General features: G+C 42.4%; 3 protein-coding genes across 3 annotated transcripts, besides 71 other annotated features; all 3 read right to left on the reverse strand.

Moving 5' to 3' along the window:
* Positions 1-11: part of a sequence feature (GA-rich) that runs on past the window's edge.
* Positions 1-25,437: part of a sequence feature (sequence corresponds to BAC RPCI93-3I12) that runs on past both edges of the window.
* Positions 482-519: a microsatellite.
* On the reverse strand, positions 1,345-5,760 carry Tb927.4.4510 (protein phosphatase 2C, putative; the record flags this gene model as incomplete). Its single annotated transcript, XM_839507.1, has 1 exon — positions 1,345-5,760. One exon carries the CDS (start codon positions 5,758-5,760, stop codon positions 1,345-1,347), a length of 4,416 nt encoding a protein of 1,471 aa, XP_844600.1.
* Positions 4,711-4,730: a microsatellite.
* Positions 6,128-6,153: a microsatellite.
* Positions 6,663-6,690: a microsatellite.
* Positions 6,890-6,921: a microsatellite.
* Positions 7,011-7,040: a microsatellite.
* Positions 7,106-7,127: a microsatellite.
* Positions 7,283-7,304: a microsatellite.
* Positions 7,505-7,535: a sequence feature (AT_rich).
* Positions 7,665-7,688: a sequence feature (AT_rich).
* Positions 7,858-7,891: a microsatellite.
* Positions 7,962-8,030: a sequence feature (CT-rich).
* Positions 8,080-8,105: a microsatellite.
* Positions 8,546-8,601: a microsatellite.
* Positions 8,762-8,820: a microsatellite.
* Positions 8,938-8,984: a microsatellite.
* Positions 8,993-9,040: a sequence feature (AT_rich).
* Positions 9,281-9,316: a microsatellite.
* Positions 9,587-9,609: a sequence feature (AT_rich).
* Positions 9,908-9,945: a sequence feature (GA-rich).
* Positions 9,955-9,997: a sequence feature (AT_rich).
* Positions 10,086-10,146: a sequence feature (T-rich).
* Positions 10,263-10,282: a microsatellite.
* Positions 10,283-10,310: a sequence feature (AT_rich).
* Positions 10,353-10,384: a microsatellite.
* Positions 10,632-10,685: a sequence feature (AT_rich).
* Positions 10,686-10,726: a microsatellite.
* Positions 10,795-10,848: a sequence feature (T-rich).
* Positions 10,951-10,971: a sequence feature (AT_rich).
* Positions 11,039-11,079: a microsatellite.
* Positions 11,342-11,362: a sequence feature (AT_rich).
* Positions 11,415-11,449: a sequence feature (AT_rich).
* Positions 11,546-11,612: a microsatellite.
* Positions 11,624-11,657: a microsatellite.
* Positions 11,708-11,733: a sequence feature (AT_rich).
* Positions 11,801-11,836: a microsatellite.
* Positions 11,939-11,999: a microsatellite.
* Positions 12,101-12,131: a microsatellite.
* Positions 12,312-12,349: a sequence feature (AT_rich).
* Positions 12,455-12,494: a microsatellite.
* Positions 12,603-12,632: a microsatellite.
* Positions 12,815-12,838: a microsatellite.
* Positions 12,999-13,047: a microsatellite.
* Positions 13,436-13,467: a microsatellite.
* Positions 13,564-13,593: a microsatellite.
* Positions 13,624-13,647: a microsatellite.
* Positions 13,726-13,779: a microsatellite.
* Positions 13,894-13,942: a sequence feature (T-rich).
* Positions 13,959-14,002: a microsatellite.
* Positions 14,004-14,117: a sequence feature (T-rich).
* Positions 14,164-14,255: a microsatellite.
* Positions 14,338-14,366: a microsatellite.
* Positions 14,466-14,528: a sequence feature (A-rich).
* Positions 14,569-14,591: a microsatellite.
* Positions 14,717-14,758: a microsatellite.
* Positions 14,815-14,854: a microsatellite.
* Positions 14,860-14,906: a sequence feature (CT-rich).
* Positions 15,095-15,147: a sequence feature (AT_rich).
* Positions 15,176-15,201: a microsatellite.
* Positions 15,442-15,557: a sequence feature (A-rich).
* Positions 15,633-15,669: a sequence feature (AT_rich).
* Positions 15,734-15,773: a sequence feature (AT_rich).
* Positions 15,959-16,033: a sequence feature (A-rich).
* Positions 16,526-16,548: a microsatellite.
* Positions 16,600-16,647: a microsatellite.
* Positions 16,744-16,768: a microsatellite.
* Positions 16,845-16,888: a sequence feature (T-rich).
* Tb927.4.4520 (hypothetical protein, conserved) lies at positions 17,153-18,667 on the reverse strand (the record flags this gene model as incomplete). The annotated part of the gene is made up of 1 exon (XM_839508.1): positions 17,153-18,667. One exon carries the CDS (start codon positions 18,665-18,667, stop codon positions 17,153-17,155), a length of 1,515 nt encoding a protein of 504 aa, XP_844601.1.
* Positions 18,087-18,117: a microsatellite.
* Positions 20,824-20,851: a microsatellite.
* Positions 21,443-24,868, reverse strand: Tb927.4.4530 (hypothetical protein, conserved; the record flags this gene model as incomplete). Its single annotated transcript, XM_839509.1, has 1 exon — positions 21,443-24,868. One exon carries the CDS (start codon positions 24,866-24,868, stop codon positions 21,443-21,445), a length of 3,426 nt encoding a protein of 1,141 aa, XP_844602.1.

A 25,437-nucleotide genomic window follows, 5' to 3' on the forward strand; every position in this document is an offset into this window, starting at 1 on the left:
GAAAAAGAAAGGCCAGCCCGAAAACGGTACTGAAAATGAGAGAGTTAAGAAAAAAAAAACACAACAACGGGTGATAAAAATAGAAAGAAAAGTGCCAGATATTAAAAACTCAAGTATCTATTTACTATTATTCTCGCTTCACTGATAACGGCAAAATGTGATAAGTTGTGCGTTGCCTGAAAAAAAAAAGAGAGAGACAAAAACAAAAAGGTAGGCAAAAATCGTACAAATCAGACCCATGATCACTCAATAAAAACAACATTCCGCTTAATTAACAGTATCATTTCGTTTCGCAACTTACGCCACTTTATCATATCCCTATGAAACACCGCTTTTTCCTTCTTTATTCCTCTTTTTTTCCTCATCACCATGTACAACTGCAGCATCATTGCCGGTTGTAAAGATGATGTAACCGGCAAGAAAGAGATCCGCTCGTATAACTTACACCAAGCCTTCCCTCCTGCAAAAACAAAAGAATAAAATAAATAAATAAATATATATATATATATATATATATATTCTTCTTCTTCCCTTTCAATTCGGGAATCTCTCTTGCTGGTTCAAATATTCCTTCTTTATTTGCATTGTTTTACGTGCCTCTTTATCCCCCTTTTTTTTTTCGCCGCACCTTTCTGCTAGGTGAAATAAATGCAGCCTGAGCACCGCACTGAATTACAAAGATGGAAAGGGGGGAGGGGAGGGGGGGGGGCGGAAAAGCAAAAAAAAAAAGCCAGCACAGAGGAGGAGAGGGAACAGGAGGCCAACACACCCAAGCGGGTACACTAAGAGGCGCCCAAGCAAAATAGTGGAAATCTGCGGAAATCACAATGAAGGCGGTTGAAAGAAGAATCAACGACAAAGAAACACAAGAAACGAAGGCGGGGAAATGGAAGTGGCGACTGCGGCGAAGCAGCCGATTGAAATAAAATGAAAACAACAACAGCAACAACGCGAACAAAACAATAAAACCAAGGAATGAAAGTGGTGAGACGAAACAGGATAGGTGAAATTGAGTACAATAACAACAACAACAACAGAGAATCGGCAACTAGCATCAATATCTGTGATACTGGTTGTGTGTTACAGGTCGTAAACCCCGCTGAGGTGCGCAAGCATATGTGGAGGCGAACAAATACCCAGTCATTGTGCAACATGTGGGGGAAGCACAAGAGAAAGCAAAAAGGAATCAACATAACAAAATATAGGAACACGGGATCGGTCACTCAATAGAAATCCGAAGGGTGTAGCAACCGATACTAAAAGAGAGGGGTACAACAATAGGGTACAAAAGCACAAAGAAGAACAAACAGATTTGAAACAAAACAATGTCAGGTGGTTGACACATCACCGTTGCTCAATTAGAAACAGACTGCAGTTGTCCATTCCGACACCTTCTTCGTTGTCTACTGGAGCCACGCACTGCGCGAAAATACCGGCGGCAGAGGTAAGAAGTAGCGCGTCAATTGAGGCCCCAGATGCTCCACCGTGACAGCACTTGCCGCCCCATACGTTATCAACAGTTTTGGATCCACCATTCTCACGTTCGCCATCTGCACCACAACGATATTTTTCTGTGTTAATATGACTTTTATCGCCCTCTTTTTGTGATGCATACGCCATCTCCCGCGCCCGGATAACTACCTCGGTGGCAGAGCTCGCCACTTCCAAGTCATTTGGCGTATTCATAATGGCATGATGGACCTGATGGGGAGTTAAAGTGTCCCACACCCCGTCACACGCCACAACGACGCCCCATCGACCCACTGCGGCAGCAGGTGGCACCGGCATAATCGTCACGTCAGGCACTGCAGTTACGGCTTGCTCCCGCGGACCACGGCCACCACACTGCTTAAAGTCGTAATCGCCCAATGCACGAGACACAGCCAATAGTCCCTCGATGCGGTGCTCCACCAATGTGTATCCCGCAGCGTTAATACGAGCCCTTTCTCCTGGATCCGTTGTGCGGTGCGTGATGCTGATGGGTACTATATCTTGTGGTGTATAGAAGGCTGCACCGCTGTCCCCAATATTCGCGCATAGAATGAAGTTTGTTGTGATTCCCACGACGCAGGCTGTGCAGCCAGTGCAATTGTAGTCGCCACGGCGGCCTTCGTCGCTGCTCCGCAGCTCATCGTCGAGTGACAGAAGCGCCTCCTCCATTATGCCAGCAAAGTACAACCTGAGGGCCTCCATTTCACGTCGGGAGACAGTTGGTGAGGCTGACAAACCATGACATGTGTCTGAAGTCTCCGAGTGGTCAGCGGCGCTTCCCCGAGCGACGGACTTGTCAGCGCTACCTTCCGTAAGTTGCCGCACCATTTCAACAGTTACGTTGGAGACTGAGCGGACACCAACGTCTCCCAATGCAGCGCCACTGTTAACATCATTGCTGCTGAGCTGAGGAAAACACCCGCTTTCCCGAGGCCGCAAGGGTGAGGCCTCGCTTACAGAGTACTGAGGTGTGGTCGACTCCTGATCCACGCGGCGGAGAACTGCACTCGCCTCCGCCTCGTCGTGCCGCACTGAACATACTGCTTTGCGGAGGTGTGACTCAAACCGGCTTGCCGCCAGCTTTGCCACCGCATCACCACCATGTCCATCAAAGACACAAAAAACTGCCATGGCCACAGCATCATTAGACTCGCGGGCCGCAATCGTTTCCTCCGCTTTATCGTCGTCGGCCCCTGTATCGGGTGTGTCAGAGAGGCAAGGTATGCTAATAACGAAGGCCGCCTCGGCATCCTCTTGTGTTGCACGCCAGCCTTGTACCTTCGCACCTAGTGAAATCAGCTTTGGTGCTGTCACACCCACGTGTAGAGTGTCTTCCATTGCGGAACAGCGAGGTAATGGTGATGCACTACCCACCAGCCTCGGGGAGCCCAAGCCGCATTCGATGGTGCCACTGATTGCCGCGCTACCACCTTCCGTGGGCGTTACGTCTTGACCCGCGTTTGGAGGATAAAAAAGTGCAATATCAGTCTGTAAGGCGTTACGGTTGACAAGCGGACGATCCCGCAGTACAGAAGAATGGGCACTAGTACGGCCGCAGAATGAGGGCTGTGCCTCACCGTAGCACTTTATTTGTACCTCGTAACCTACACAAGCAATATCACGCACAGGATCCTCAAGGTAGGTACCGCGTGTGGCTGCAAGTTGATCAACCAACGGGTCGTACACCTCTGTGTAGCGCCAGGTGAAGCTCTGGCACGGCTCGCACCAGTAAACACGGTCAAAACTTGTCATGATGTCGAGTATGTTGATAAACAGAGAGCATGCACCTACCGCATTGCGTCCTGTCTCCTCGTCATCCATGGTTTCACACACACTCGACGCCCCCCTCTTACTTTTACCCACTGCAGGAATGGAATCATTGTAGTGGCGTGTGACGTGGGAGGGGCACAAAGCTGTGAGGCAGTGAAGGCAGAGAAAAGAAGCGGGCCTACGGTCACAGCATTTGCAATGGTGATACAGTTTGTGTGCGTGGTAGCGGCTGTAGTCCACACCACGAGCATCCTTTGTGATCAGCTGTTGAGTGCAAGTACACCGCGAGACGGATCCATCCTCCTCGTAGAATGCATTCCGATCCCGTGTGGAGTCCTTCTCCGTCCCATGGGATGGCAAAACTAATGTTGCATCCAACGTTCCCGACTCTTGGTTGCCGCCGTATCGCCAAAGCAACCCCTCAGTCTCTTCTCCTTCTTCCTCTTCTTGCCTCTTCTCAATTCCTTTCTGTTGTGCCTGCTGGGGACGTTCTTGTACAGCTGAATCTCTACTGACACCGATGTTGCTCCTTTCAAAACTACACCGCGCTCCTTTGCCGCCTTCTGCCCTTCCATTAGGAGTCCCTGCTTTCAGAGGCTTATTCATGTACTTTTTCACTTCATCCTCCGCGGAGATAAGCATGACTCCCTTTTCTGCATTAAACAACAGCCGTGCAGCCACTTTGCAATCACTTTTGTCTTGGTCTTCCGTGGGAAAGAGGGGATACGATGTGGATACCACGCCAAACGTGAAGCAGTCATCTTCCTCCGAAGCAATTATTGTTCCCACGTTGCTAACACTTTTCGTGTCTTCATTTGTGCTTGAGGACTGGCTTAGGCCCACACCTCCCTCCCTGGTGTGTCGCCTATCAGCCCTACCCGACCGACCACATGGGGAAGGATCGGCAGCTTTGGTTTCATCAGCACCACCTTCATCACACTTCCTACACGAAGCAATAGTGTCCGGTGGAGCAGAGAGCACGCTCAGATTGAGACCGGAGCACACCGCACGCACAGTACTAAGTATCACCTCCGCTCGTGACCGTCCCTCTTTCAGTAGCTCATAGTGTGGAATGAAAACGTGCTCCTCCGTCTCGACAACTCCAACGCCCGACGTGAGACTGTGTGTGAGGGATTCGAGTCCTTCATCCGTTAACGAGCAGTCCGAGCTCCCAAGGCCAAACGGCTCGTCCACAGTTTCGTCATCCAGCGGTATTGATGGTTGCACCAGGAAGGGTAGCTGGTACTCCACCTTCAGTGGCTTCAGCATGGAGAAAAACAGGCTAGAAAACCCACTTCGCCTCCTGTTCCCGCGTGTTGCGGCAAGCGCCGAGCCTTCCTCAGCCGCCGGAAACTCCGCAGCAATTCTAGGCGAAATCGGTAGAAAGGAGAATACATCCCTGGCTTCTCCCTCGTTTCCTCCTGCCCCCACCCTATCACCATAGTGTTTACCACCACCACCACCACCACACGATGGGTTCAGCCGCCCGCCCCCTTCATCTGTCATGGGAATGGATGCATCTACCACAGGCGGCAACGTTTCGGCTGATGCTCTTGGGGCAGACCCTCGTCTCGTCGAACTAGCCCGTGGGAGCATCTTGTCCCGTCGACGCTCGCTGCTATTGTTGGTGTTATCCAACTCTGTCCCTTCCGCCTCGCCATCCTTCCACTGCTCGCTGTGACAACAGTAGTTCACATAGTTCGCAGAGGGTGAAGCGGTGCCTGGAAGCAAAAGTGGTGGCGCCCCCGGTGGCAGTGGCGGTGCGAGTGCTCCTGTCTGAACGCGTGCTTTGAACTTGCGTTGATAATGTTTTTGTTGCCCTCCATCGTTGCTCGTCAGCGCATTCGCCGGCGTGTATGTGTTCGATTCGTTGCACGGCGGCTCTGCATCTCTACCACTACCTTCTTCCCCAGCAGAGACCGAATGATTGTTCGACACGCTGGACCGTTGACGGTCCTTGAAGGACAGTTTCGACGTCTGTTTTCTCGCTGTCGTCTGCGACGTTCCCTGCTGTGTTCCAGTATATGTAGGCAACCGCAAGGGTTGGCCCTGAGTTCTACACCCACCGCCGCCATCGTCATTATTCATTGGACTTCCGTCCCCACTACGAACACTAGCACTAGAAGCAAGCCTCCAACACGCGGTGCTGAAGCTCACGCTGAGGCTACCAGCATCCTTTGAGAGCTGCTGCGAAGTAACGCTTGAGCCACACAATGTTGCCGAGCGATCTGATTTTTCTCCCCTTGAAAAATTAGTCGACCGCAGACGATCTTTGAATGGCACAAACGTCCTTTGTGGTTGCTGCTGTTGTTGATCAGGTCCATCAATTGGTTTTGGTCCTGCAACTACTGGATCAAGAGTTACCGGGCACTGCGGCAGCTTAGCGGATGAAACGAAGCGCACGTGCATCAGCGGAAGAGTTACTGAGGGTTGCATCTGCTTATGGCAATCACTCGCCCCACGATTGAACCGTTCGGCCAGAGGACCGTGAAGTAACATCTGGGAAAGGGGTGTAGTTGGATTTGGTGGTGGTGTCGCACTGCGGCGGCGGGCGATGAGCAACTCATTTCCACGTGGTGAATATGGACTGCTTCCACTCGGAGTACGTTCAAATGCCTTGGGAGGTCTCCAATTTGGTATGGGTGTGAAAATATCACTACTGCTGCTTTCGGCGCTGTCAGCACCGGTACCTCCACCGCTATTAGAACTCATATGCTACGCAGCGGCCCTAAATGATGCAGGTCAATAAACGAATTCACGGACACGTAAACCAACCGCTTCAGATTCTGGCCAGCCTTTGTGAGGCCACGTGTCCACGCCCTCTGCAACTATTTTTCTCCTCGTCGACTACTTCCGGAACAACACTTATATATATATATATATATATATATAAGCTACTCCAACTATCCGCCTTGCCCTTTCCCCCACACCCTTCCGATGTCGCAGCCAATATTGTTGTTTTCCTCGTGGTACTCTTAATCGAGTTCACTATACCTGAACAAATGTTTGGATATGGTGTGAACGCAGTCAAGAACACAACGAAAGAAAAAATTCCCCTTTCCCTGGACTTTACGTATTAATACTTTGCTCCCTAATGTACCACACCAATTGCTTATTCCTATCCAAAGTAAATATATGTATATGTGTGTGCGTGCGTGCGTGCGACTTCTTTGTTGTTTTTTTTATTTTCCTTCTTCTCGTTTCTCCTTCTTATTCCCGTCTTCCTGTGTTGTGTTGTATAGTCGTGTTCTTTTTTTTTTTTTTACCCAATCTGGGGTGGCTGGCAATGCGGCGCGGTGCCGCAATCCAAACACACTTCTATTCTCACTCGAGCAAAGTCTCTTGTTTTTCTTTTTTTTTCCCCCCCCGCTCTTCCCTTTGCTCAAACGAGTTTCACAAAAACACACACACACACGCACACACACACACTTCTGCTGCTTCCTTCTCCAGCAGCTTAAATGAATTTATTTGTACTTTATCAAGTTGTAATAATATTCCTGAGTCCTCCTACCTTCTTTTTTTCTTGTTCTTGTTGAGGTGTTCCTCTCCCTTTGATGCTTTCAATTTCAGTACCGGCGCCGTGATTGTGGCGGTAGGGGAGGAGAAGTAGAAGGGTGAACAAATTGATAAAATAAAAATAAAATAAAAATAAAAATAAAACAGGAAAAGACAACAAAGTGCCTCTTCTCTCTGTCGTGTCACACTACACTTGTTGCTTACACACGCAGTTCAATGTGGCGCAAAAAAAAAATTAATTAATTAATTAATTAATTAAATAAAATTTTAAAAAAATGATAAAGATAAGAAACAATAGAAATAAAGATAAAAGTGAAATGAAGATTCAGAGATGAGATGAGATGAGATGAAAGCAACAACTCAACCGCTAGTTGAGGTGAAAATATTCACAAAAGAGGGAAGTGATGTTGATGGTTTTTAAGTCGTATCAAATGACACACAATCATGGAAATAAATACATAAAGATGTATGAATATGAGCGTATGTGTTTTGTTTCGAAAGAAGGAAAAATAAAAATAAAAATAAAAGAAGGGAGAGTGTTGTAAAGGTCCCAATGGAAACCTTCATTACAGAAAGTTTTTTTTTTTTGGAAATATTGGTGGGTTACATATAAAAAAAATATGTGTATGCTATTTAAAAAACAAACAAACAAACGGAGCGAAGGATTCACGATGCCGCTGGTACTAAAGTCCTGCAAGGGCTTCACACGATACGAAAGCATGGGAAGAAAAATAAAATAAATAGAAATATATATATATGTTTGCGAGAAATCAATTGCTACTTTTTAGTTTTTCTGGAGTAATGACACTTTGCGAATGAATCAAATAAAATCACTTCTTCTCACTGCAGCTTCCGACTGCTTTTTGTTTGTTTGTTTATTTTTGTTGTATATATATATATATATATTTTATGTGGTTATCCGCTAACGATATTTTTCATTTGCTCAACCCTAAACTAAATGTTACACCTTGATTCTCTTCATTTCATCTTGAAATGTTGGAATGCGATCCCTTTACACCTTTTTTGCTTCAGGTTGCAGCGTCCTCACATCATCGGCTCTCGTTTTTGTTTTTGTTTTGAAGGAAGAGGAGGAAGAGGAGGAGGAGGAGGAGGAAAAAAAGAAGGGAATAAATTCTTTTTTTTCTTTAAAAAAAAAAAGGACTCTTCACTTATTTAGCTGTTGCTTCCTTCTTTTTTTTCCTTTATTTCCTTTTCTTTCTTCCTCCTCCTTCCAATCCCGTTTCCTTCACTTTAACTGCTCATATACTTACCTTGCTTCTAAACCTACAAATACGTATAGAAAACAACAACAACAACAACAGCAGCAAAAAAAAAAAAAAGGAGAGGGGGGTGGTTGTGGTGGTGGTGGTGGGACAGAAAGTCACATGCAAAGAAGGAAAGTGATAGAAAGTGATAGAAAGAAGGCAAAAATGCCAACGTATACAAACACACAAATATGCAAATACATATGTTTTTTTTTTCTGCAAATAACTATAAGGACGTATATGTATATGTGTAAATGTGTCCAATTATGGAGAAAAAGCGAAGTGGAGTTGTTGTTGTTTTTTTTTTTGATTGTAACACTCTCCACAAAAGTAATAATGTTATCGTTGGAAAACGGATATGACACTCACTTATAAAAATGGCCCAGTTTTACACATTTGTGTTCCTCGAGCTTCTTTCGTATTTTTTCGTATTTTATTTTCTTTCCTTTTTTTTTCCATCGTTTTTGCCTTATTGCTCTGATGTTTGTCCATGACATGACGTATTTTCCCTTCTTTACTTTACTTTTACCTTTGCGTCTTTTTTCTTTTCTTTTCTTTTTTGTATTTTTTAATTTATTCCTTTTTTTTTTTGCCTTTTTGCGTTCCTCTGTAACCAATCGCTCATTTAAACAGACAATGCGCCAATTAATGCAATGAAAAAAAAAAGAAGGGGAAGGGGAGGGGGGGAAGAAAAAATGAATAGAAAGTAAAGATGAAACAAAACAAATTAAGAAAAACAAAAACAAAAGCAAAAACAAAAACATAAACATAAAAAAAAGTGAGCGTTTAAGGAAAGAAAAGAGTTCGTTTCTTTGCCTTCACCACTCGCTTTTTTTTTTTTGCAATCAGTCACTTCAGTTACATTTGGTTCAGGATGCCAAATTCCTGAGATGCTTTGTTGTTATTGTTATTGTTGTCTTTGTTGTTATTGTTGTTGTTGTTTCCCCCTCTTTTTATTCTTTATTTTTTTTTAAAAAAAATGTTATTTACTTTAAAATGTGCACTTGCAAGTAATATAAAAAACAGAACTTAATATAACGAAGAAGGAAAAAAAAAAAATGCAGCAATAGCGGTCGACACTGGAGTTTCCTCCTGTTCTCCACCATTCGACTGTTGTTACTGCCTTCAAACTCTCATCTCCAACAAGCCCATGTCCTCCTTTTTTTTTTGTTTTTTGAAAAAAAAAAAGTATAAACGTATCCAATAATAATTATAATAACAGAAGAAGCAGAAGCATCAATAATAATAATAATACTCATAGTAATGGTAATAATCTTCATCATAATGCATGTAACAGTTTAAAATACCGTCGATCACCACATAATATCACTGAAAGCCAACAAATTTGAATAATAAACATTTGACACACATTAAAAAAACAAAAAAAACAAAAAACTCCTCAATAACACGCCGCCATCTCCATTTCCATCCACTCATTTCCCCCTTTTCAATCAGTTCAAATAATTTTTTTTTCCTCTTTTTCAACCCGTCCCTTTTTCTTCATCCCTCACTTTCCAACTATTCATATGAAAAGTATATGTAAGTAATATAAATATTAATTAATAAAGGCGGTGTTGTTGACGAGTAAAGTAAAAAAATTTGAAATAAGGAAAACAAAAGCAAAAACAAAAAAAGAGAGACACAAAAGGAGAAAACACATGTGCTCATATATGTGGGAGATTACAAATATTTTAAAAATTATAGCAACTTAAAACAGTCAAAATAATGGCGTGGCACTTCGTGAGCGCTTCGGCTCAAGTTCTTTTTACGAAACAAAAAGATGGTGTTTTGCGTGTGAAATACGTTCCCCCTTTTTTTTTCTTGTTTTTTTTTCTTTTTGAACTTTCCTCTTTAAACGGCAGCACAAAGCAAAAAAGAAAGAAAAAAGAAAAAAAAGAAAAAACAAGAACGCAATATATATAAATATATGGTATATAAAATATATAATTTATATACACTTTCATGTGTGTTCATTTCTTTATTTATTGCTGGAGCACAGAACCCCTCCCGGCGGTTTAATTTTACCCCACTCTTGTTGTAATGTTTTTTTTTATTTATTTATTATCATATTTTTTTTTCTCCTCTTTTTTTTTCTTTTTTTTTTGTCCTCCCTCTCTCTCTCTCTCTCTTGCGTTTTTGACATCGGACATCACTCTATAGTTAAATATTTGCCGTAATACAATGAAACAAAACAAACAAACAAAGAGCAAAAGATGAAGCATAATAATAATAATAATAATTTTTAAAAAAATGAAAATAAAAATAAAACCGTCCACTGGGGTAAAAAAAAAAAACAAAAAGAAAACACACATAATAATAATAATAATAACAATGATGATGATGACGACAGTCAAGCAACAAATATTCACTTTTTATGAAAAATATAAGCTGAAGTTGTTTTTTTTTTCTTCCCTCTTCACCTATTTTTTTTTGTTGTTCTTGCACGTGTCATTGGCCTCATGCAACGAGATACAAAACAAAACAAAAAACAAAAGAGAGGAAAACACAAGGAGTTGTAAAGGAAAAAAAAAATTTAAACAGCTGGGAAAAACAAAAAAACAAAAGGTACAAATGGGTAAAATGTCCCCCATATTAATTTATTTGTATTTATTTGAAAATTCTTAAAATATAAATACAAAAATATTTCTCTTTTTTCTTTTTTCTTTCTTATTTTTCTTTCTTTCGCGTTTTACATCAGCTTCACACACGTGTACATGCCTCAGAATGTTTCATATAAATATTTGAGTTCAAATTCTTTTCCCTCTCTTCTCTTTTCTTCTCTTCATTTTTCTTTGTTTTTTTTTTCCACGGGTATATGTTTTTTTCTTTAATAATAATGGCAATAGTTTGGTTAATTTAAAGAAAAAAAATGAAAAGAAAAGGGATCGGCAGCGTTGTGTGTTTATTGTTTATTTATTATTATTTTTTTCCTTCACTGAATGTAAATAAATATAAATGCATATGAATGTTGTATATATATATATATTCGTCGAAGAAAAAACAGAAAGAACAACAACAACAATAATAATAATAATAAAGGACAAGAAACCATATCCTTTTATTCGTTTATTTCAGATATTGTTACCTTCAATAGCGATTCGCTGTCACGGAATATGCACTACTGATTTTCCTTTTTTTTTCTGAATTCTGTAAAGTCGTTTCCGCTGCTGTAATTATTACCATATTTTTTTTCTTCATATTTATTTATTTTCACTTTTTTTTTCTGTGAAATTATTATTGTTATGATTATTATCACTCCGCCATGCCACGGTGCGGCAGGGAAAACAAAAGATGAAAGGATATATAAATATATAAATAATGAAAAGTACGACACTGAATATGAGAATTCAGTGTTAAAGCACCCAATCATACAAATATATTTAATTATATTTAATTATTTATATATTCCCTTTTATTCAGCGAGAAATAAAAGTCAAAAAAAAAACATTGGCGCGAAGCACTTCACTTTGTGCTACCCCTTATTTTTTTCTCAGCCCCTACGTTTTATTTCTTGTTTTCTCACTTATTTATTTGCTTATTTGATTGTTCTCTTACCGTTTCTTTATTTATCACTCTTACAAATATATATATATATATATATAGAAATATATATATTAAAAATTCAAAGCAGTCATCATCATCATCATAATAATAATCATCGTTGCTATATATTTTTTATTTTTATTTTTATCCGCAGTGATAACTTCTGACACCACAATATTGAAATCAAATAATATTCAAAGTATAAACCCGCACTTTCCTCCTTCTCCTCCTCCTCCTCCTCCATTCCTCCTTGTTGTTTTTTCTCATATAATTACGCTCATAACGAGATTTTGTCACAATGAAAACCCTCTTGGTTTTATAACAGTAGCAATAACAATAATAATAATAAAGACATTGTTATTATTATTGTTATTATTATTAATCATCATCATCTTTATTGTTGTCGTTTTTATTGTCACTTACAGTCAGTGCTGCCGTTTCCGCTCATATCCCAATCATTGTGACGATGGTAATATGGCTTCCAAACAATACACGAAGAGAAGAAAAAAAGGAAGTAATAATAACAATAACAATAATAATAATAATTAAAAAAAATTAAAAAGAAAACATAAAACGCTGAACCCAAACAAACAAACACTCACAGTGAGTCAAACATACAATAGAGGAAAAAAATGAATTTAAAATAATCAACCAAACGATCAAGCTTTAAAGTTGAAGTGATAAAAAGTCAGAAAAAAAGGGGTGAAGATCGGGAATGAGTAATAGTAATAATATTTATTATTATTAAATAATTAAAAAAAAAAGAGATAAAATGTTGGAAATTAAAGAAGCAATCGCAACCTGCTGATGGTATTATTTGCACAACATCACTTCACTCATTCACACACCGATTCCCCAAATATGTGTAAATTTATTTATTTATTTATATATATATATATATTTATTTATATACGTGTGTGTGTGTGTGTGTAGTAATGCTCAAGTATAATAATGAAACATACCAAAGGAAACAAATGGGTAAACAATCAACGAAAAGTATAATAAAAAGAGGGGGAAACAACAACAACACAACACAACACAATACAAAAAAAAACAGAAGATGATTGAGCGTATATAAATAAATATGTGTTTATTTTGTATATTTGTGAAATAATGGCAAAAATGTATTAAAGGGAAACCACATGCCATTGGCGTCCCTTTCACCCAACATTTGGTTTATAACCTCTCATTTTTCCGCATGTTCTTAATTATTTCCTCTTTTATTTGCTTTTCCTTTCCTTTCCTTTCCTTTCTTCTTTTGCTTCTTTTTTTTTTACAAAAAAAAAAGAAAATTATTTTCTCTCCTTCTCTTTTTTGTTATTACTCGTTTCATCAACATCACATCAAATCATACCGCTCTTAATTTCATCATATCATTTATTACAAAATCCTCTTCCACACACGTACATAATCATATATATATTATATATTATATAATATATATATATTCATCTATTTATATTCTTTTTCGTTCTTTAAAAAAAAAAAAACACTTGCACGCCTCATTTGCACAGAAAATACACAAAAAAACGAATAGTCATGCGAGAGTTGGAGGGGAGGGGGAAAAAAAAAAGTCATTGGATGGGGAGGAAAAGTAAATGAAATGAAATGAATTTGTGAAGTGAAAAGAAAATGGAAAAGGAAAAATAACCATCACGTCATATATTCAGTAAGGCAAAAAGAAAAAAAAAAGAAAAACAAACACACACAAAAGGTGAGAAAAGAACAACATGTGCATAAGATAATAATTCATACAAATGAAATTGGGCGCAGAAGTCCGAGGAATGGGCCCTTAATAATTTCAAGAAGCATAAAAACAAACCAAAAGATAATAATAAAAAACACGGACTAAAAAAAAGAAGAAAAAAAAAGAAAAAAAAAAGAGGCGACTCAACAAGTCATAAATACAGAAGCGCGCATGTATGTTGAGACAAGGCCTGACAAAAAAAGAAAAAAAGACCCGTAAAAAAAAAAAATTGAAAAAGAGAGAAAGAGAGAGAGAGAGAGAAAAGAGGAAACGGGTACGGGTACGGACTGCATTTATTTATTTATTTATTTGTTTTACAGAAACTCAACTAGTCAAAGAGAAACTAAACAGTTGAATGAGCGAGACTGTTGGACACGTGTGAAGCCCATACGAATAGATAAGTATACAAAAATACAAATATATTTATATATATATTTGTATTTATATTAATGAATCTGTGGTATAAATATGTTTTCGTTACCGCTGTTCAGTTTCCTTTCGCAAAGTAGCGAACAAAGAAAAGACATAAGTACAGCAAGTGGTTAATAATAATGGTTCAATTTTTCATTTCTTTTTATTTTTATTTTTCTTGGCACTCTTATTTTCTTTTCGTCAACTGTCATTATTTGTTGTTATTGTTATTGTTATTGTTATTATTATTATTGTTATTTTTTTCGTTGTTCCTCTTCTTTGTTGGATTTCCTTTCTCTTTTTGTTTCTCTTTTTTTATTTTATTTTTCGCCTCCTCTCCCCTCTAACCTCTTTTCTTTATTTATTTATTTTTTGTTCCTCGTCGACTTACTTAAGCCAATGGTCAGATCTCCTGTAATAAACAACAACAACAACAGCAACACCAATAATAATAATAATAATAACTTCAAAACAAAAACGAAAAAAACAAAAACAAAACAAAACAAAACAACTTTTCTTCCCTTCTTCAATTCAACTCTCATTCTTTTTTTTTTTTAGAACCTTCCGGACGCGGCCGAAAAGATCAACAACGAGAAGAAAAAAAGAAAGAAAGAAAAAAAAAATTTACCTCTCGCCACATGAGCACATATTTATGAAACAAACACGCGCACACAGAAAAAAAAAAGTAGGTTGTGTACCGGGTTATTTAATTACACCATTGGAACAAAAGAAAGTAACGAAATGCAGAAAAAAAAAAGAAATAAATAAAGGAATAAAAGAAAAGATGAGGGGTGGGGATGGGCGTATTTGTGTTTAAAAAAAAAAACACACACACACACACACACACAAACTTTCTTCTTTTTTTTTTCTTTTTGTCCTCATGTTCGTGCGTCTGTTTCATGTACTTCAATCAACGTATACATGATGTTTGTTTATTTGTTTGTTTTGTTTCTTTTTTTTTCTTTCCTTTCCCTTCATTTGTTTATTTATTTATGTTTATTTTACTTATTTATTTGTAATTGCTTGTTTGGATGCGTATTGTCTTTTTTTTCCCCCTCCCTTCCTCCTTTAATAAATAAATATAAATATATATGTATGTATATATGTATATTTCCCTCTTCTTCTTCTTTTTTTCTTTTTCTTTTTCTTTTACTTTTCTTCTTATTTAGGGTCATAAGTTCTTATTTATTTATTACTTCAGCTTCACAGAGCTTTTCTTTTTCTTTTTTTGTTTTGTTTTCAAATCCCCCTTTGTGATTTAAGCTTGTTTTTTTTTTTAAAGTTTTGTGTGCACTTCCTTAATCCAAACATGGTTATCAATATCATAAAATTTTAATGAAAAAACAGAAACATAAATAATAAAGAAAAATAATATATATATATATATTATTATTATTATTATTTCCCCGTCCCCCACTCCTCCTTTTGTCAGTTGTTTTTATTTTTATTTTTATTTTTTTGTCTCCGCCCCTTTTTCTTTTTTTTTTTCAAAAAAACAAAAAAACAAAAAACAAAAAATTCCTTTTTGCGGTACCAACCCGATGGTGACGCACCACACATACAAAAATACACAAATAATAATAATAATAAAGGAAATGATGGAAGCGTTGAAAAATGAGATAAGATAAAAACAAAACAAAAAATTAAAAAAAATGAATTTTTCATGCACCAAAATTCAACGAATTAAATAGAAGGCTCAAACTAAAAACTAAAAACTAAAACTAAAAACAATAGCGTAGCATAGCATAGCAAAAAAGAAAAAAAAAGCAAGCGATGGGGCAACAACCGAAAAAAAAAAACAGAAAAAAAACAAATGGAAATGAAAATGGAAATCTTGAGAGGAGACGTGGCGGCTACATGCGGTTTGACGGCCACCATGTAATGTAATGTAATTTTATTTTATTTTATTATTTTTTAAAAAAAAAACTCTCCTTTACTCGCTTTCCAAAGCTTTCCTTTTTCGCCCCTTTTCCCTCCGTTCCATTTCTCCTTTTTTTTTTTAATAATATTAATATTTATTATTTATTATTGTCTCATGATGCCGTGCATTAAACTGATAACATGTTAATGCAAACAAAAACAAAATAACGGCTGAGAGCATTGCGACAAGGGAAATCGGGAGGAGGGGGAAAAATAAATCGTGTGAAATATTAAAGAATCAAATAACAAAAAAAAACAAAAAAATGTAGAAGGGAGACATAACACGTGGCAAGTTAAAACAAAGCAAAAGCAAAAACAAAGATAAATAACAATAACAATAACAATAATAATAATAGAAAAAAAGAGAAAACGCGTCAATGCATGAAGGGAGGAAACCCACGACAGTACGCATAAAAAAAAAAAGTAAAAGGTAAACGAAAAAATGAGGAATAATAATTTCACAATCGCAAAGAAAAAAAAAGGAAAAATGGCAGGGGAGCTAAATAGGGGAAATGGATGAGTAATAATAATAACAACAACTTCCCCTTCTACCCTCCCCTCCTCCTCCTTCTCCGGGAATAAAAAAGGCTGATAAATAAAACACAAATAAGCGCAAATAAACAAGGAAAGAGACGACATACAGGAAACAAAACAGAATCCAACAAAAAAAACACAAAAGATGAAGGTATGTTTTGCTTTCCCTTCTCTATTTTCTCACGCCTTATGTTTTTTCTCCCCTTTTTCATTTTTTTAAAAAATTTTCTCCATTGCCTTCTTTTGTTACCTCCACCACTTTTGTATCTACTTACTTGGCAGTTAACGCTGTTATTTCCCTCCCTTCGGCGTTCGTCCGCATCTTCTTTTTCCTTTCCTTTCCTTTCCTTTTTTTCGTTGTTTCCTGTTCTCCCCTCTTTCACTCTTCCTTGTTTTTTTTTCATATATATATATATATATATATATATATTTATTTATTTATTTATTTATTTCCCCCCTTCCCCTTCAGTTATTAATCATTTTTGTTCCTTTTGAGCATTTTACTTTCCTTTCTTCACCCCACTCCACCCCAACATTCACACACTCATATATATATATATATATATATGTACACGTACCCGCTTTAAAAACCAAACGAGGTTTGCGCCGGCATAATACCACGGGTAGATTACAAAGGAATCTGTTCTTTTTTGTTTTTGTTTATTTGCTTGTTTTTTATTTTCCTTTTTGTCATGAAGGCGTGTGTATGTGTGCACATACGCGGAAGAGTAGGTGAAGAAAGGAAAGGAGGGGATAAGGGTATAACGAAAAATGAAAAAAAAATGTGGGAGGAGATAACACCACGTAGGTTGCGAGGGGTTTCGAAACTGTTCCTTTCGTCAGCCAGTAACAACGTGAACAGCGAAGATAATCGTGACCTAGCAAAGTAGGGAAAAGTATTGAAATACAAAATTAGAAAGACAATGTCGATGATGGAAGAAAACAAGAAATTCACTCAATTGTCATCAAAGCTACCAAATGGCCTGTGTCCATTGATGTTTGTAGCCGAAAACCCCCAAGAGGCGGTTACTTTGGCATCAACGCCCAAGTTAGCAGACTCAGAAATTGTTGCAACGTCATCTGATGGGGCGGTGAATGAGAGGTTGTGGCATTGAGTCACAACATCATCTGCCCTCTCAACCTGGCAGCCATCACCGTTGATATCTCTTCCAGATGTTATATTTGTTTGCCCCGCGTTATCGTAGTCCACATCACTTATATCGTTGAGGGGCGCTTCAGGCACAACACCAGCGTCAGAAGCAAATTGCTCGGCAATGGACGCACCGACGTGTTCCATAGGTATACTAGAGTGAGTGATATCTCCACCGAAATCATCGCAGCCTTCAGCATCGTAGCCATTTTCAAACACACCGCACTTTTGATCCTTCAGGTCTTGCGGAAGGAAGAACTCAGAGGGTACTGCTTGCACCACTTCTGATGACGAGACTCGCGCTTCTTCTCCCTCCCCCGCTGGTGTCGATGGCAACACCGGTCGTGCGGTGGCGAGAAGTTGAACAGAAACGGCCTGATTGGCATCTTTACCCGGAAGTTTTCCAACACGGAAGGCTACGCGGTCACCTGCGCTGAGTGCGCGGAAGCCATGCATTCGGATGTACGACTGGTGCACAAAAACATCGCCGACAGCCACTGGTGTCCTCTCTAGAGTGGGTTGCGGTGGTGTGGTTTGCTGCTGCTGCTGTGACCTGCCGTCAGCATTACCATCACTGAAAGTCCCACTACCTCCACTAGGCGAAGTAACTTGTAGATGATGCGTTGCCGTAAGAAAGCCGAAGCCACGCATCGGGTTGTATCGCTTAACAATCCCTTCGTACCACTCGCCAAGACCGTACATCATTCCATTGCCATGCCTGCTCACTACAGCGGCTATCGGTGGCGGTGGTGGTGGTGGTGGCGCTGGTGCTAACGCGACTCCGGGTTGTAGTGCTGCTGGTGTTGACCCGTGAGATAATACCACATAAACGGACGGCGAAGGAGGTGGTGGCATTAAGTTCCAAGGGCACGGTGAGACGGTGGCCGGCGGCATGGGGCTGGCATTGCCGGGGCCGCTGATACCGCCACCCCCACCAAGCGAATGATATTGCGGATGTTGAGGGTGGAGCGGAAAGGCATTTCCAGCGTTACCACCAGCGATCAGAAGCTTTTCGACGCTGTGAAAAACGGCTGGGCTGCCGGCATTGGTTGGTTGTGCACTTGGAGCGCTACCGTTGAGGTTTAGCGATGTCGAAGGCACAGAACCTTGTGAGTGCGGCGGCGGCGGCGAAGTCAACTTCGCAAACGGACCGTCTGCCCGCGTAACTCGAATGAGCTGACGCGACGGAAGTGCCATCAGTGGTTGCGGTCCTGGCGAGGTGCTCAGCGGAGCACTGGTCGATGCGGTGAGGGGGTTGACGGTATTCAAGGAAGCTACAAGAACGCCGTCGTGAGTGCATACAGTGGGATGGAAGAGCATGTCACTCAGGTTGATAGCACTTACTGCTGCTTAATATAAATTGTGAGAAAGAGAAGTGCAAATTAACTAGTTCCTCTCTGCGTTCTTGTATTCCTCAGTCCTGTTTCAAACCCTGCGCCGCTCCGTTCCCCGCCCTTTTTTGTTTTTTTTTCGGTTAACGGAATATTGCTGGGTGAGAGCGGAACAAATGGTGTTCGTCACACCTGCTGCTTACGCGCAGGTCTTTTCTTTTTTTCTTCTCCTGTTTTGGAAGTTGCGTCCCCTCCTATTTGCTTTCCCTTCTTTTCACCTTTTTTTTTGTGTTCAACGAATATGTAACGTGACAAGTGAGCGCCCTCTAACACAAAAATGCACGCGTTTTTATTAAAATACAGGCTGTGTCCCCACACACAAAAAGAAAAAGAAAGACAAAGAAGAAGAGGAAAAATGCGTGAGAAAGGTTCGAGATAAGAGCTGTTAAAGAAACCCCAGGGTCTACATGCGTAAAAAAAAAAAGCAAACAATAATAGAATTAGTGTTTGTGCGCGTGCTTTGGGTGGTGAGCAGGTAAGCAGGGCAATCCCTACATCTCTTAGAACAAGAATAGTAACTATAACGGATGTTAACCGTAAAAAGAGGGAAAGAAATTGTTACTGCAAACGCCTCAGAGGATTGTACGCAGATCTCCACGTACCAAAAAGGAGACCCTAGCAAAGGATCTAAATCAGTCTGCCTTGTAAAGCACCGCAACGCAACCGCCTGATGAAGCATTTCTTCTTCATGGGACAACGGGACTCAACTAGAGACTTCAAGAGTTACGAGGGGAAGAAGGCCCAGTGGTTGGCTTAACTTTCCTTTAAGCAGGTAAATTAGGATGTAACACCTCGGTGCCATCCGTGCAGGTTAAACAAACAGTGAAGAGAGGGGAGAGAAAATATATAACATCCGAGATCATATTCTCGAAGATGGCCCTCCCGTGCATCTCCAACCTGCTGAAATGCTTGTACTCAACCCCCAAACAGTGAATTGAAACCCCACCCCATGGACACCTCCTCGGTTATTATGCAGCAAAAAGCATAGCAATGTTAACCTCGTAGTGGCGGGAGGGCCCCACATGACTGTCACCCGTACCGGTTCATCATCGCAAGTAGTCCGCAATGATGCGCCTACCCTTTTCATCCTCCTCCTCCTCTTGACGGGGATCTAAAGGGCTGCCTTTATTTCCTCTTCGATGTATCTGCTAATCCTCGACATGGTGGGCGACAAACTTCACAAGAAACTTCAACTCTCATTTTGCTGCTCTTGCGGCCCCATCCGCAGCGACTGCAAAAATATGTCGCTTGGCACATCGTCCCTCAGCCGTTACACCTCCACTTTTTCCCGCATCGCTTACATCATCACCACTCTTCCTTCCGAGTTCACTGCAAGCCCTCATACTTGCCGTGATTTCCCTTTTCTGCCCTCACTGTAGCAACCACTGACAAATTCGACAAGTCGTCATGGTGGGTTCCCCTATCACAGCGGCGCAACAAACAAAACAACTGCCGAACGATATTAACCCCGTTGTTTTTCCTCAGTATTTCCTCACAGGCCCCAGTTGTTAACCAACCCCACCGTCACACCGTGAACAAACGGCGGATTTCACACCATCTAGTTCCGAACACACATCACCCCCTTGTTCCTTGAACACCAAAGAAATTTCCATAACATTGTGGTGGAGGGCGCCTGAAAACACTGCTGTCCAGCGGGTGGGGCATAAAACACGCGCTAGATTTAACAGTGCAAGTAGGAAGTGCGACACCGATGAGAAAGAGGCGATAGAAACTCCTCACGTTCCATCATCATCTGTTCATGCATTCAACCTCATTTGTTCCATTGTTTTCTATATGTGAAATCTGCTCAGATTTCAACGGAGTGATGAAGATACGAAGCGTAGTATGGAACAGAACCTAAGGGGGAAGACGACACGGTGCCATCGCGGATGACCAGTTGGTCCTCGTGCATTGTTGCGCACAAAATAAAAGAAATATACAAGGAGCACCAGTGCCACTGAGAGTAGGGTTGGTAATAAGACTGTGCCCCTTTTTCACAACATTTTTTTAAAAGACGAAATTATGTACATACCTACTCGTTGATGGCGACCTGGCACATCAGCGTGACAAAAACAAACACACACATGTGTGTGTGTGTGTGTGTGTGTGTGTGATGAAATATTGGGCAAAAATAACAAGTCTCCCCTTCCAAAACCAGCACCTCAAACATAAATGCTAGTTAACAGTGGGACAAGGGGGTGAAACGGCCGCTTTCAAAGACACTGGAAACAAAATACCTACAATACACGTAGAAAATATGCAATACACGTTTTTTTTTTTGATAACAAGCGAAAACGAAATAAAACGGAGGGGGGAAAGGGGGGAAAGGCAAGATAAACCATGGTGACAAAGACCACCTCTACGCTTGTACAACAACCTTTGTGACATGTACCCCTCCCTGCTTGTCTCACATTCGGTACTCCGTCTGATTTTTTTTTAAGAAAAAAGATTAAATTTAACCTTGAATAAGGAAAACTGATGTGTTCAGAGTAGCCTCCTTGGGGTTATACATCATTTTAACCTCCCCTTCCCCGTTGCCTCACTCAATTACAACCTTCACCGACGCTTCGGCTCGATCCCGATACGGATGGTTTCATACACCACTCCTCGCACAAAAATCAACATTAGACGAACAGACAAAGAAGTACAGCGTCAGCACTAGAAGGGAAACGGAGGAAATATATTAAACATGCAGTCCTCGCCTTCATACAAACTTAAGGGCACCACCGCCACAATCAAACTCAAAAGCAGGGAAAAGTGGCTGTGAGAGATCCACTCCACCAAAGGCTACGCCACAATCCGCGTCGCCGCACTTAAAGCGGATCGTTCGTGCAGCCATGTCCAACACACAAGTAACTTCCCCATTCACCTCTATGGAGTTTGAGCGCGCGAAAGGGGAGTACGGTAAATCCGCAATGCCTAATCGGGGGCAGTACAGCGTCCCACGACCCAAATGAAGCCAGTAACTATTCGAGTACGATAAGTGATTAAGCGCTGGCGCAAACACCTCAAGAGGTAAGCGACGGTCCGAAAACCCCATCAGGACGTTACCGCATGGGGCAACAACGCGCACGGTATAGATGAAACAGAGTGGAGAGGGCAGTGATGATGATAATGATGATAACGCACAGGGACTCACGGAAAAACTTTGGTGATCGAGAGCACCTAACGCTGAGCAGGACATGATATCGACAACGGGGGGCAAAGGCAAACGGCGAATACTTCTACCTTCCTCCGCCAGCTCAAGTCGACCACCCACTGCGGCAAATGTATGACGCGGCTGCGCATCATCCGCGCACGGCGGCCTGGGGGATTGTAGGAATGATCGTGGGTACCACAACTGCTTCAACAGCTCATACGGTCTTCGTGAAGATGGCGTTAAATGCCCTTCGAGTAGCATCGTGGCCACCAGGGGGCAGCAGAAACCGCTTGATCGTGTAGATGTTTGGACAGTTACTTCATTTTTGGTAGGGGAAGCCAATTTACCGACATAACCAACAGCTGACAGCACCTCCATTCCCTCTTTCAGTGCCGATGTCAACGAGTAAATAAGAAGGCCCCCGCTCAAACCACTGCAAGTAGATGACCCAGAGAGCGCCGGTGGAGCCGCGGTTGCATTTCTTTTTTCCTCCATGTCCTGTACGATGAACCGCAGCGCTCCCAGCTGCTGCCGCAGAGACCCCTCCAGCCGCTTATCCACACGCCGGGGTATCCTTTCAGGGACTCCTTGGCAAGATAGCCAGTCAAAGTACGGCAGTACAACGTTTAGCGCAGACACAGCATCGAGAAGCTTCACCACACAGTTTCCAGCAGGAGTTTTCTCCGCCCTCCGTGTCACCGCATCCTCCGTTACGATCGAATTGGTCAAAGTCAGTCGCTGGCTCCCCCCGGCCTGCAGTTGTTCTCCTTGTTGCTGTGGTACCACTTGCCTATTAACGAGTGAGAGTGCTTCTATAGCCTCAGTTACCCTTGTCTCCAACTCGTGCAAGTGTGATTCCAAATGGCCTTCCAAATGCTTGAAAAGCTCCGGTGCGACTGCCCCCGGACGAACACTGATCGGCTTCAGCAGTGGAGCAGACTCTACATTCCTCTGCGCAACACTATGCTCTATGCGAGATACTGAACAGTCTTGAGGGCTCAAAGCATGTGACGTCGCGACGCTACGTTCATTCGGAGACTCTTCCTCACTTTCACCAGCATTTTTACGGGAAAGGCGAAACTGACATTGCCCTTCCTTAGGTTCTTCACAGTAGTCACGAGGGCTGCTACGATGAGCCCGTTCGCCATCCTTGTTAACACCCACACACTGCTCTAACGATAAGTTCATGCGCTCGCCCCTCGCCGTGGCGTTGCCGTCGCGCAGTGATAAACCCCGCTGTTGACGTTGTTTCTTCCGGTCTTCTGCTTGGGGTTGCGGCTGGTCCAGCTCGCTCTGCATGTCGTGAGGCACTGACGACAAATGATGCTGTTCCTGCTGTGCGACTGTCAGAGTCATGAGTAGCCCCGCCACTTCTGAACTTGTTTGCCGCAGAAATGCCTCTGCCTGCCGTCCGAGTGTAAGCTCCTCTTGCAGGCGCTGACGAGAAGCTGCCAGGTCTGCACACCTTACCTCTGCCCCCAGAAGTAGTTTTCCCTCTTGTAACGCATCTAGAGTTTGCCGAAGCCTCGATGCTTCCGCCTGATGTGCCTCAAAAGTTATGGACATGGCCACACGCTCTCGAAGCACCAGTTGCTGGAGTTCGCGGCACTGCTTTCGGTGTGCATCCGCTTCCTGCCTTAGATAGCTCGTGGTGGCAGCGGTAGAAGCATCCCTTGCAACTAATACCGCTTCGTATCTCCCCGCTTGGTCGACGATCTCCTGTACCTTTTCCCTGTAAGAATGTTGAAGCTCTTCGCACATCGACTGAGAGTGCTGCAACAACTTCGCCTGCGTCTCCGCAGCTTTCGCACCTTCAATGAGTTCCTTTTCTATTGTACATGCTACCTCCCGTAGGCGGCGCTCCACTTCGGTAATTCGTTCGTCTGAGAGCCAATGACCTTGCAACTCGCAAGACAGTTGTTCTTCCTGCTCCCCTTGCGGTCCCTGCGAGTCATTCGGCTCACATGGAGCCTCCTGATGTCGGGTGGCGGGGACGCCACGGTTCTCTTCGTCTAGCGTTGTCATCGTTGTTCCTAGCCCCTCGGTATATTCTTTTTGGTCAGCTCCCACCTCCCCATTCCCCACAACAGGGGCAGTGTTCTCCAACTGCAATTGCTTTACATCCACCCGCCGATCGCTCAGCTGCAGTTCCTCCGCCACTCTACGGTTCGGTGCCGCTGTGCATGCAAGAGTTTGCTGGGTGGCAGATAATTGCTCCTCCAGCACTTGTATCCGTTCTGCATTGGTGCGAGCCTCTCTAAGAGCTTTAGCCTCCGCCTCTTGGACCCCCTGCAGCTCACGCTCCATAATCCGCCGATCCTGCCCCCTCAGTCGCCTCTCACGTTTTGTCACCTGGCGCGTCGCAGCCACCTTATGCGCCTCGGACAGTTGTGTCCTACGGCAATTCGAGTCACCCGACGGCCATTCAAGCGGTAACTGCCGTGGGGTGAGCGGTTGCTCCTGGAGTTGTGTTTCAAACTGCTGTTTTTGTGGCTGGTGTGGCGGTGGGCCACAAATTGCGCTTTCTCGCCGTGGTGTCGCCCTGACAACTCGCTGAGATACAGAGCAACCGCCTGTGAGACTTCTCGGTTGCTTCTGGAGGGCCTGCACGCGGAGTTTCTTCCATGACTCGAGCTGTTGAAGTTGAATTCGGCCGCGTAGGAACACCTCCTCCTCGATGCATGCCCGCTGTACAATGGCGGCTAACGCCAAACTATTGATGTTTCCGAAGCCGCTTGATTGTAATGCACGAGAAACTTTGCTTCTGCCGCTGCGGCCGCAGTCATCATCATAACCACTAACGTCTCCCGCGGAAACTTCGTACTCTCGTGCAGTATCACCGCTCCACGACCGCGCGGCAGCTGGCTCTACAGGCGCTTGACACAGGGAAGTAGCACCAACGTTACTGTTTGTGAGGCCCCACAGTGAGGATTCTGTGGAATCCTTCGACGTTCTACGGGAAGGATGGTGGAAACTAGTTGATGCCGACATATTTACCTACCGCCTCAACCACAAACGCCGTTGGGGGTGAAACGACGACCCTTATAAACGTGAAGATGTGGGGAAACCACAACTGACACGTTTTACGTTTTATCCTCGACTTTACACCCTTCCCAGGCCCAATATGTGTATGTAAGTCCGTACTTATTGTATCAGCCCTCTAACTCAGTAACGTCAAGCGTGGACGGGCACTGCTGGGTTCCTCAAATCTTCACGTATTTGCGAAGGGTCGACCTCCAGCGGGCGCCAAACGAAATGTGGAGTGCCTCGACGCCTTTTCTTCCTTTTAAGCCAAACTTTCGTCTACCAACGTTTTGGGCGCTGCGGCCAACGGCGCAACCCGCGAGTTCCGCTCTAGGGAAGAATTGATGTGAACGCAAAGATACGCCAACCGAGCGGAAAGAAAAGAAAAGGGGTAGCGATCACCGAGTCAGCTGAAGGTGTACAAAAAGTGAATGCATAGTAAGTAGGGATGAGCCCCCAAACGAATGCAGAAGTATACGTTTCTCAAGTCTCTCCAGCCGTCTCGTTAAATCGGAAAAGTGTCACGAGAGGGGAAA

Source organism: Trypanosoma brucei, chromosome 4, assembly GCF_000002445.2.
Source record: "Trypanosoma brucei brucei TREU927 chromosome 4, complete sequence".
Taxonomy (NCBI): domain Eukaryota; phylum Euglenozoa; class Kinetoplastea; order Trypanosomatida; family Trypanosomatidae; genus Trypanosoma; species Trypanosoma brucei.